Source organism: Orycteropus afer, unplaced genomic scaffold (assembly GCF_000298275.1).
Source record: "Orycteropus afer afer isolate SDZICR_OR568_19922 unplaced genomic scaffold, OryAfe1.0 scaffold00460, whole genome shotgun sequence".
In the NCBI taxonomy this organism is placed as follows: domain Eukaryota; kingdom Metazoa; phylum Chordata; class Mammalia; order Tubulidentata; family Orycteropodidae; genus Orycteropus; species Orycteropus afer.
The window spans coordinates 869,879-881,464 of record NW_006922047.1 but is presented as its reverse complement, the minus strand read 5'-3'; the positions used below and the strand labels follow the sequence as shown (position 1 = coordinate 881,464).

General features: G+C 47.5%; 1 protein-coding gene across 1 annotated transcript in view; it reads right to left on the bottom strand.

The window, feature by feature from the left end:
* Positions 1–2,947, bottom strand: part of PALM3 (paralemmin 3) — a 9,069-nt gene extending 6,122 nt beyond the window's left edge. The window contains exons 1-2 of the mRNA XM_007954365.2: positions 2,907–2,947; positions 8–56 (exon numbers count right to left, since the gene is read on the bottom strand). Coding sequence (XP_007952556.2) covers positions 8–56; positions 2,907–2,947 — 90 coding nt within the window. The remainder of the gene's footprint in view (positions 1–7; positions 57–2,906) is intronic.
* Between the last annotated feature and the right edge of the window lie 8,639 nt (positions 2,948–11,586).

Genomic DNA, 11,586 nt, shown 5'->3' with positions numbered 1-11,586 from the left:
CACTTACTGCGATGACCTCTAGCCTCTGCCGGTAGAGGGAGCTCTCAGCCATGGGCCTGTGGAGAGAAGGCCTGGGCTGCTGAAGGGAGTGGTCCCAGGACCTCCACCCCTCAGCAGGATGGCCCCTTTGACCCCTCTCTGCTCCTTCCAGCAAGATCCTGGAGCTGCTTAGAAACTGACCAAATCTAGGCAAGTTGCCTTTGTTCCCCCTCTGCACCTGGGGAGTGGGCAGTAGGAGGAGGTCTTATGAGCACGAGTGAGCAGACAGCTTTAAAGGCTGAGCTGAGGCCCTTTCTAGTCCTAACATCAGCCCTCCGAGCTTCAGTGTTCTCATCTGTAAACTGGACGCAAGTACCTTGACCTGAGAGAGCTCTTATAAAGAAATAGGGAGCAAAGAAAGGCTTAGGATGTAATGCTCCAAAAATAGTAGCATATTAATAGTAATGTTAATAATGGGGGCTCTGGTAGCGTAGAGCCTAAGTCACTTGACTGCTAACCAGAAGGCTGGCGGCTCAAACCCACCAGCCACTCCTGGGAAGGAAGGTTGGGCAATCTACTTCCGTAGTGATACTGCCTTGGAAACCCAAGGAGGGGTCGCTATGAGTCAGGTCTGACTTGACAGCGCATAATAACAACAACAACAATGTTAATAATATTATTAATTGTAGTAACCCTTTCCAGTCCATCCTATGGGAACTCTTGAATCCTGCCAAGCCCCTAAGATGCCGTGTATCTCTTGCCAGCTCTACACCCTCTCTGGTCCTTGCCTCCTACCCAGGATCCCTTAAGTGCTAGGAGGTGAGGAAGTCTGGGGAGAGAAGTGTCCATCTTGCCATGGACACATGCCATTGCCATGGTAACTCCCCATCTACCAATCCTCCTTCCTGGTGGCAAGGGTCACTGGGTCACACTGCCTTGGTCTGGACTCTGAGCTGAAAGTGGGGAGGGGGACCTGCTGTTTAAGGTTTAACCTGAGATTCCTTTCTCATTGTCCCTCCTTGCAGCACCCCATCTCCCTGCCCCCACCCCATCTCAGGGGCCCTGGAAGCCAGAAACTGACTGTAGTACTGGAAGGCACTTGGGGGACAATCACTGTCACATTAATCTCATCATCATAGACCTTTGAGTGCCCATATGTGCAGGTGCCTCACAGTCTGATGCTTACCTGTCTAGAAGGTAGGGACCTGGGTCTACCCAGCTCAGGCACAGAGCGAGCACTCAAGCGCTTATTAATTTGAACAACAGCCCTGTTGGGTGAGCATCAGCCCTACTGGCCAAACTCCAGCTGGGATCACCAGATCGTCCCTGGCCACACCATGAAGGCATAATGGCAAGCACTTACTTAAACCAAATCCACTGCTGTTGCGTGGATTCCGATTCATGGTGAGTCCAACTCCTCATCCCAAGGCACCCCAGCCTCAGTAGAACTGCCCCATAGAATTTCCAAGCCTGAGTACATTGCCACATCTTTCTACTTCAGAGCAGCTGGTGGGTTCAAACTGCCAGCGTTTCAGTTAGCAGCCAAGTGCTTAACCACTGAGCCATCAGGGATCCACAAGCACTTATTTAGCACTTCCTGTGTAGATACTGTTCTAAGAGTGGGACAACAATTCTCCTGCTCCCACAACCACCTCTGCCTTCCCGCCCTGCCCTGGTCATGATACCCTGCACTTAACTGGTCTCTGAGTTATCATTCCAGCCAAGAATAAACTTGGCCATCTTTTGGGGTGGGATGTACCACGTACCACACGCTGCTGCAAATGCTTTATTTAAAATAACTTATTTCTTCCTCCCAACAATACTAGGAGGCAAGTAGTACTAGTGCCCCCATTTTATGGATGGGAAAACAGGCTCTGAGAAGTGACCAATAGACTTGTCCAAGATCACTGGGTCAAGACAAGAACTCGGGGCTCTCAGATTCAAACCACTAGAACACAGTGAGGGTCTAGGAACTCCCATCTTACTTGACAACCAGAAGGCCTAGAGGTCCCAGATTTCGTTGGGGCAGTGGGCTGAAGACACATTTGTAGAGCATCCCTGAGAAAGCCTAGACCCCCTCCCCCTGAACTCAGAGGCTGGGCTTTGGGCAGAGATGGCCAAAAGTTTGCTCCTGGGGGAGAACTGAAGGCCCTCCCTTCTCAATCTGCCCCCAAGATATAATGTCCCTATCTTCTCCTTGCTGGGGGGGATCGAGTTCCCATTGCTAGGCAACCAGGTTTGTAGTTGATGAATAATGCAGTGGGGACCCAGAAGGGTGAGAAACTGAATTGGGGTCCCTGGGGTGAGCCCCTCCCCCAGAACTCTTTACAAACCTCTGGAGCCCCTCCTCACTCTTGCTTTTAAAGGTCCTCAGACATGAAATACTAAAACACCCCGCTCACCCATTGATGTTGCTTATATCTAAGTTTATAGGGTAGGTGACCTGTTGCCACCAGGAATGTCTGGTGGCCATTTCATCAAACAGGTCATCATTGCGATTTTGCCTTTGTCTTTCCTGGTTTAGGAGCTGTTAATTTCTGCAGGATGTCAAATATTTCCTCCCACCCTGGACACTGAAGGAGTAATTCTAGAGGCAGGGGGGAGCGAGGGACCCTGGGACCCTCCACCCTCCACCCTCAGCCATAGCCCCGCCCCCAAGCTGGACTTTGGGCCTGCAGCCTATCCGTCAGTTGGTTGGAAAATCCCCATAGAGGAAGGGGGCGGGGGCGGGGGTCCACACCTCCCAACCACCTCCCTGGGGAAGAGGGGCATTGAAGAGCCCCCTGGCTTGGCTATTGCCTCCTTCCACCCTCCCTGGTTCCTTCAGGAGAGTTCAGCTGGGGCTCCAGGCCCCAGAGCAAAGCTACCGTCCCCCATGGCCCTTCCAGGCCCTGTCCCCCACCGCAGGCCCCCCGCTGGACACTTACATGGGTGTGGTTGAAGACCACACCTGGCTCTGCAGGGCCATCTCTGCCCAAAGCCCACTCCCGGTCTCCAGCCTCTGAGTTCAGGACCAACTGCCTGCTTGCCTGAAGGTGCCCTGGAGGCTGTGACTTGGCAGGCAGGAGTGGGGGCTGCGGGCAGGGAAGCGGGTCGGGCGGCACCGGGAGAGCTGGTCCAGCTGGTTTTGGTTTAGAGGGAGGCGGGAGCAGCGAGTGAGGGGGGCTGGGGGCTGGCGGGCAGTTCTGGGGAGGTACTATCAGCTGTCCTGATCAATTATTTACCAGCCACTGGCCTCCTTGCCATTCTCAGCTGCCTCTGGGCGAACAGGCTCTCACACGTGTGGCCAGGAGGTGCTGGTGCTGGTCAGGAGGTGCTGGTGCGGGTGGGGGTGGGGGTCACTGATTCCCCCCCTCCCCAGAGAACTAGGCACCCCAGACATCTCAAGTTCCACTGCCCCACAAGGGCTGTCCACATGTGTGCATGCTTGCATAGCACACAGGGGTGGATGAGGTTCCACACCAAAGCCCCTCCCTTCTGGGACCTTGGGTCTGGATGAGGGAGGGAAAGGATTAATCCAGACAGAGGATTCTGGAGACCAGAGGCTGGGCATGATGAGAACCAGGAAACCTTGGCCTTGGGAAAGTGTAGGCAACTTGCCTTATATTTCCAGACCTTGGTTTCCCCTTCTGTGAAATGGGTGAATTAGACCAAGTGGCCTCCAGGACCCTGGGCACCCCTCAGATGCAATTAAGGGTGGGTGGTAGTGAGAGTGAGAAGCCTTCCACATGAATCTTGAGGGTCCCTGCTATACCTACATCACTTTCTTAAAGGGCCAGCATACCTTTCCTCAGCTGACTCTGGTTTATTTAAACATTCCCTGGAGAGTCATCTTCTACTTTCCAGGCTGGGCAGGGCCCCTCTAGTCTCCTGCAACCCCTCCCCTCTGTGCTTGCCCCATGACAGCCCCAGTGACAACCCCAGTCACAGCCCCAGTTACTCTGTGCAATCTAATCGTTGCCCCAACAAGAAGGACACTTTCTCTGAGATGGTTCTCACTGAGATGGTCTAGAGAGCATCACTATAGCTATGACATTCCCTATGAGGTTAAGGGGATATGCCCACCTAAATCCTGCACCTCCCTCTTCTAGATCAAACTCTGGGTCCTTGGGAAACCAGAACTCCCTGCCCAAATGGTCCTGAGCTCACTGATAAGGCCCATGTGGCCCTGTCTCTGGGTCCTCCAGAGGGCAGACCACACTGCCAGGGTATGCCCAACCCCTAGCCTGAGAGGTAGCTAAGGGGCAGCTGTTGGCAGAGGGGTGTGGGAAGAGCTGCAACATGCAGGCTGGGTTTCCCTAGGTGCACATGCAAGGGACCTTACTCTGCAGATGAAACTGAAAGGTGAGAATAGAAGGGGCAGATTGAGAGCTGGGGTCTCCCTATGTTCAACATACTAGTCTGTAACTTCTAGGACTCTGAAAATGTTTGACATTAAACCTGGACTTCTAAGTCTTTCTGAAGGTATATTTTTCAGGATAGGAGGAGAGAACATATTTCCTTTAGCTCTGTAGCTTGATTTTTGTAATTATTAAGTATTTAGACATGCAGTAGGGATATCCCATTGTACTATTGTCCTGAGTATCACATTGGACTGGGACTCTGTGTTATAATTGTATCTATCTGCCCCACTCTGCTGTGAGCTCCAAGTCTCCATTATCTCTTTTTTCCCAACACTGGATTACCTTGTATGTATCTTTTTTTTTTTTTTTCAAGTTGTGATTTACACAGCAAATTCATTTTCCATATAGCAGTTCATACACATTTTGCTTCATGACTGTGTTAGACTTGGTTCTCTAGAGAAGCAAAACCAGTAAAGCTTATAGAGAGAGAAATAGAAATTTATCTTAGGAAAATGGCTCACACACTTACAGAAGCTTGCAAGTCCCAAGTTCTTGGATCAAATGTCAAGCTGGAGGCTTTTCCCAAGTCACACAGCTGCAGGGGCTGATGAGCTCAAGGTTGGCAGGCAGTATACTGGCTGTTGATTCCAACGAATGATGAATCCAAGATGTCCAGGCCGAATGGTGGGTTGTTTGCTCATGGACAGTTGTAGGCAGCACAACAGAATCCCAATCCGCAAAAGAGTGTCTCTTTTCCCAGGATATCCATAAATATACTGGAAGCAGGCCACACCCCTAGGGAAACTCACTTTCAACGGATTGGCTGCTCAAAACATATACATCTGATCCCATCATTGGAACAACCCCACATCACAATTGCTTAAACCACAGAATTGTGGTCCAGCCAAGTTGACACACAGCTCCAACTATCACAATGACATTGACTGCAATTCCCCACAATGTAACAGCTCTCTTCCCACTTCCTCCGTGTGGTTACCTCTTTCTTGTGTCCTTCCCTCCCATGCACTCCCACCCCACCTCCCAAAGCTGTTTCCTGTGCAAACACTGCCCTTCTGTTCTCCCATGATTGATCACTCCAAGGAGTCTATCTACCTGATGTAAATGTTCATCCCACATGCCTGTCCGTTGTTTGGGTGGAAGCCATAGGAGTGAGTTCATTTCCAGACCTGAAGGGTAGCTAGGGATCATAGTCTCAGGGGTCTCACCAAGCTCTATCAGACCAGCAAAACTGGACTTTTTTTTTTTTTAATGATTTTGAGTTTTATTCCACATTGTTCTCCTACTCTATCCAGGATCTCCTGCACTGATCCCCCATCCAAATGGTTGAGAGTGGTAGCCGGGAACCATCTAGTTCTGGTCTCATAGTCATAGACTGAGGATCGCATGGTGTACCATCACTTGGACTAATTGTTTCCATGCATCTTTGATTTTCTTCATTCTTCTTTGCTTTGGACGAGGAGAGATCCATTGTTGCATCTAGATGACCACTTGCAAGCTTTTAAGATCCCAGTCGCTACTCGCCAAAGTAAGATGTGGAACAATGTTTTTGTGTAGTATGTTATGCCAATTGAGCTTGATGTCCCCTGCAACCATGGTCCCAGGCCCACAGGTCTAACTACTCACTCCCTCTGGGTAGCTGGCTGTGGCCAAGAAGCCACCACAACCTTGCCCCTTGTCAGCTCTACTATACACCGGACATTCTTAACAGCACTTATATGTATCATAAAATGCTCATTCTTGAGCAACTATCATGTGCCAGGCTCTGTTCTAGGCATGGGAGAAAGTGGTGAGAGTTTGAATATAGAGGTGAATGAAGACAAGATGTTGTGATGCAGCACATTTTTTTGCTGAGGGGAGACAGGTAATAGACAAAGAAAGAAAGGTGATTAATGGTAACTGCAAGGCATGGCTCAGTGGTAGAATTCTTGCCTTCTTTGCAGGAGACCAGGGCCTGATGCCCAGCCAATGCACCACATGGGCAGCCACTACCTGTCCGTCGATGGTGGCTTGTGTGTTGTGATGATGCTGAACAGGTTTCAGTTGCGTTTCCAGACTAAGATGGACTAGGAAGAAAGACTTGGTGATCTGCTTCTAAAAATCAGCCAGTGGAAACCCCATAGGTCACAATGGTCCAATCCCCACTACAGCAGATCATAGGAATGGTGCAGGCCTGCACAGCATTTCATTCCATTGTGATGGATGAGTTGACTCAGCCATGGCTAACTGGATGAGGCTGGGGATGCTACAAAAGCTGAGTGATCAGGAACCACTTCTCTGAAGAAGTGACATTTGAGCTGAGACCTGAGTAGCAGGGGTCAGCTGTGTGATGAGTCATCCCAAGCAGAGGGAGCAGCAAGTGCAAAGGCCCTGGGGTGGGGGTGCAGCTGCAGGGATGGCAGGAAGGCTGAAGCAGAGGGAAGGAAAAGGAGCGGGGCAGGAGATGGGATCCGAGAAGAGGGCAGGCACTTTCTGGGCCAGAGTAGGGAATTTAGATTTTTAGTCTAAATTCGGTGGGAAGCCATTAGAAGGTTTAATGCAGGACGAGTCCCCCTGTGCACTGGGGGATGACATGTGGTAGGGGAGGGGGACAGTTGCAGCTCAGAAGTGGTTGCATTTGTCTAGGAGGGAGATGGTGGTGGCTGGGACAAGGGTGGTGAGAAGTGGAAAAATTCAGAATAAGTTCTGGGGGCTGAGCCAAGAGGGTTAGCTGAGGGATTGGAGGTGAAAGGTGAGGGAAAGAGAGGAACAGGCTGACTCCTAGGTTGTTGGCCTGAGGAACTGGATGAATGCAGTTGCCAGAACATGGTGGAGATGACTCCTATGTATACACCCCAAAGCACTGAAAGCAAGTAGTTGGATCCCCAGCCAATGGACCTAAGCACAGCACATCCGTCCGTGGTGAGCAGATTTCAGCAGAGCTTCCAGACTGAGATGAACTAGGAAATGCTAGGGACCACCACCACAACAAAGAAAAACCTGCACACACACATTCATAGCAGCACAATTCACAATAGGCAAAATGTTGTTGGTGTTGTTGTTAGGTGCCATAGAGTCTGCTCCAACTCATAGCAACCTTACATACAACAGAACAAAACACTGCCTGGTTTTGTGCCATCCTCACAATCACTGCTATATCTCAGCTGATTGTTGCAGTCTCTGTGTCAATCCATCTCATTGAGGGTCTTTTCCTTTTTTGTTGACCCTCCACTTTGCCAAGCATGATATCCTTCTCCAGGGAATAGTCCCTTCTCACAACATGATCAAAGTAGGTGAGACGAAGCATGGCCATTCTTTCTTCCAAGAGCATTCCAGCTGTACTTCTTCCAGGACAGATTTGTTAGTTCATGGTATTTTCAGTATCCCCACCAACACCATAACTTCATTCCTATTCATAAGCTATCCACTCATCTGTCAGTTTGTCATACTGTGTTGGCTTGTATGTTGCTGTGAGGCTGGAGACTATGCCACAGGTGTTTAAAATACCAGCAGGGTCACCATAATGAACAGGCTTCAGCAGAGCTTCTAAACTAAGAGTGGGAAGAAGGAAGGGGCCAACCACTTTTTTTTTTTTTTTTTTTTTTTTAGGATTTGGGTGAAGATTTACAGAGTAAATTCACTTTTCATACAGCAGTTCACATATACTTTGTCTCATGTCATTGACCAAAATTTACAATGCAGCAGCTCCCCTCCCACTTCCTCCCCATAGTTACCTCCTCCCAGTGTCCATCCCTTCATACTCTTCTGCACCCTGAGCTATCCCCCTGTGCATAAGCAGCCCTTCCTTCTCCCATGATTGTTCTCTCCAGGGCATGTGTCTACTTGAGGTAAATGTTTAACTCACATGCCTGTCCTTTGTTTGGCTGGAAACCACAGTTGTGGGTTCAATTCCAGACCTGAAGGGCAGCTAGGGGCCATAGTCTCAGTGGTTCCACCAGGCTCCATTGGACCAGCAAACCTGGTCCCCACCTTCTTTTTTTTTTTTTTGCCTCCAAATGATTTTGAGTTTTGTACCACATTGTTCTCCCTCTTTATGCAGGATCTCCTACATCCCTTCCAAGTGGATGGCAGTGGTAGCTGGGCACCATCTGGTTCTTCTGGTCTCATAGTTGTATAGGTTGCAGATCGGATGGTGTACCAGTCGCTAGGACTGATTGTTTCCATTAATTTTGGTTTTCTTCTTTCTTCTTGATGAGGAGAGAGCCGTTGTTGCATCTAGATGGCAGCTTCCTAGCTTTTAAGGTCCCAGTCGCTACTCGCCAAAGTAGTAGGTGGAACAATGTTTTGTATAGTATGTTATGCCAATTGAGTTTGATGTCCCCTGTGACTATGGTCCCAAGCCCGCAGGATCAACTACTCGGTCCCTCTGGGTAGCTGGCTGTGACCAAGTAATGACCATAACCTTGCCCCTTGTCAGCTCTACTATACACCTGGGAATTCTGATCATTCACATGAACTTATAGGCCCATTGTCTGCCAACCCTGTATATGATCTTGGATACACTCTCCATTTAGACATACCTAATTGTTTAGTTTGTTCACCCATCTATCCGTCCCTATACCCATGTTTGCTTTCACTGACAATTCAGTATTATATATGCAAAGGGGTTCATATTTGTTGTTTGTACTGCCCATGTAACTCTCTCTGTCTTTCTCATCCTCAATGCTGAGGGGCCAACCACTTTTGAAAAACTTGGCCACTGAAAACCTTATGAATAGCAGTGAAATGCTGTCTTATATATTACTGGAAAACTATATGAATAGCCCTGAAATAGTACCAGAAGATGAGCCCCTCCAGTCAGAAGTCACTCAAAATATGACTAGAAAAGAGCTGTCTCTTCAGAGGAGAGCCAACCTTAATGATGTGGATGGAGTAAAGTGTTCAGAACCTCCATTGACTGATGTGGCACGACCCAAAATGGGAAGAAACAGCTGCAAACATCCATTAATAATCAGAACATATAATGTATGAAGTGTGAATCTAGGAAAATTGAAATGGAATGCATAAAGATCGATATCGTAGGCATTAGTGAGCTGGAATGGATTGATTTGGGCCATCTTGAATCAGACAATCGTATGATTTACTATTCTGGGGATGACAAATTGAAGAGGAATGGTGTGCACTCATTGTCACAAAGAATGTTTCAAAGTCTGTCCTGAAGTACAGTGTTGTCAGTGATAGGATAGTATCTATATGCCTATAAGGAAGATCAGTTAATACTACTATTATTCAAGTTTACACACAAACTACTGACGCCAAAGAGGAAGAAATAGAAGAATTTTTACCAACTTCCTAAGTCTGAAATTGACCAAACATGCAATCAAGATGTATTGATGATGACCAGTGTTTGGAATGTGAAAGTTGGAAACAAAGAAGAATCACCAGTCGTTGGAAAATACAGCTTTGGTGATAGAAATGTTGCTGGAGAGCCCATCATAGAATTTTACAAGACCAATGATTTACTCATTGCAAATAAATTTTTCAACAACATAAACAGTGGCTATACACGTGGACTTTGCCAGACAGAGTACACAGGAATCAGATTGACTACATCTGTGGAAAGAGGTGATGGAGAAGCTCAATATCTTCAGCCAGAACAAGGCCAGGAGCTGACAGGACAGACGATCAACTGCTCATATGCAAGTTCAAGTTGAAGCTGAAGACAATTAAAACAAGTCCAAAAAAAGCCAAAATATGACCTTGATTATATCCCATCTGAATTTAGAGACCATCTAAAGAATAGATTTGACATATTGAACACCAATGACTGTAAACCAGATGAATTGTGGGATGACATTAAGAACATCATCCATGAAGAAAGCAAAAGGTCATTAAAAAGACAGGAAAGGCACTATGCAATCCTCAGCCTATATGACTATGAGACCAGAAGAATTTAGATGGTGCCTGGCTACCACTGTCAACCACTCAGAGGGGGATCTATGGAGGAGATCCTGGATAGAGAGGGAGAACAATGTGGAACAAAAGTCAAAATCATTTGGAAAATAAAGGGGGGGAGGGGGACCAGGCTTGCTGGTCTGATAGAGCCTGGTGGAAACACTGAGACTATGGCCCCTAGCTGCCCTTTAGGTCTGGAATTGAACCCACACCTGTGGCTTCCAGCCAAACAAAAGACAGGCATATGAGTTGAACATGTACCTGAGGTAGATACACTCCTTGGAGAGAACAATCATGGGAGAAAGAGGGGCTGTTTATGCACAAGGAGACAGCTCAGGGGGCAGGAGTGCATGGAGGGATGCACACAGGGAAGAGGTAACTATCGGGAGGAAGTGGGAGGGGAGCTGTTGCATTGGGGTAAATTGTAGTCAATGTCATAAGACAACATGTGTGTGAACTGCTATGTGGAAAGTGAATTTGCTCTGTAAACTTTCACCCAAATCACACACACACACACACACACAAAGACAGGAAAGGAAGAAAAGACTAAAATGGATATCACAAAACTCTGAAAATTACTCTTGAATGGAGAGTAGCTAAAGCAAATGGAAGAAATGACAAGATAAAAGAGCTGAACAGAAGGTTTCAAAGAGCAGCTCGAGAAGACAAAGTAAATTATTATAATGAAATGTGCAAAGACCTGGAGTCAGAAAACTAAAAGGGAAGAACACGCTCAGTATTACTCAAGCTAGAGAACTGAAGAAAATATTCAAGTCTCTAGTTTCAGTACTCTAAGATTATATTGGCAAAATAATGAACAATGCTGGAAACATCAAAAGAAGATGGAAGGAATATACAGAGTCACTGTAACAAAAAGAATTGGTCGATGTCCATCCACGTTAGGAGGTGGCAGATGATCAAGAACGAATGGTTTTGAGGGAAGAGGTCAAAGTTACACTGAAGGAATTAGAGAAAAACAAGGCTCCAGGAATTGATGGAATACCCATTGAGATGTTTCAACAAATGGATGCCATACTGGAGGCACTTACTCATCTTCCAAGAAATATGGAAGATGGCTACCTGACCAACAGACTGGAAGAGATCCATAATTGTACCCATTCCAAAGAAAGGTGATCCAATGGAATGGGGAAATTATCAAATAATATAATTGATACCACATGCAGGTAAAATTTGTTGAAGATAATTCAGAAAGAGTTGCAGCAACAAAAAGAAGGTGGGGACCAGGTTTGCTGGTCCAATGGAGCCTGGTGGAACCACTGAGACTATGGCCCCTAGCTGCCCTTCAGGTCTGGAATTGAACCCACAACTGTGGTTTCCAGCCAAACAAAGT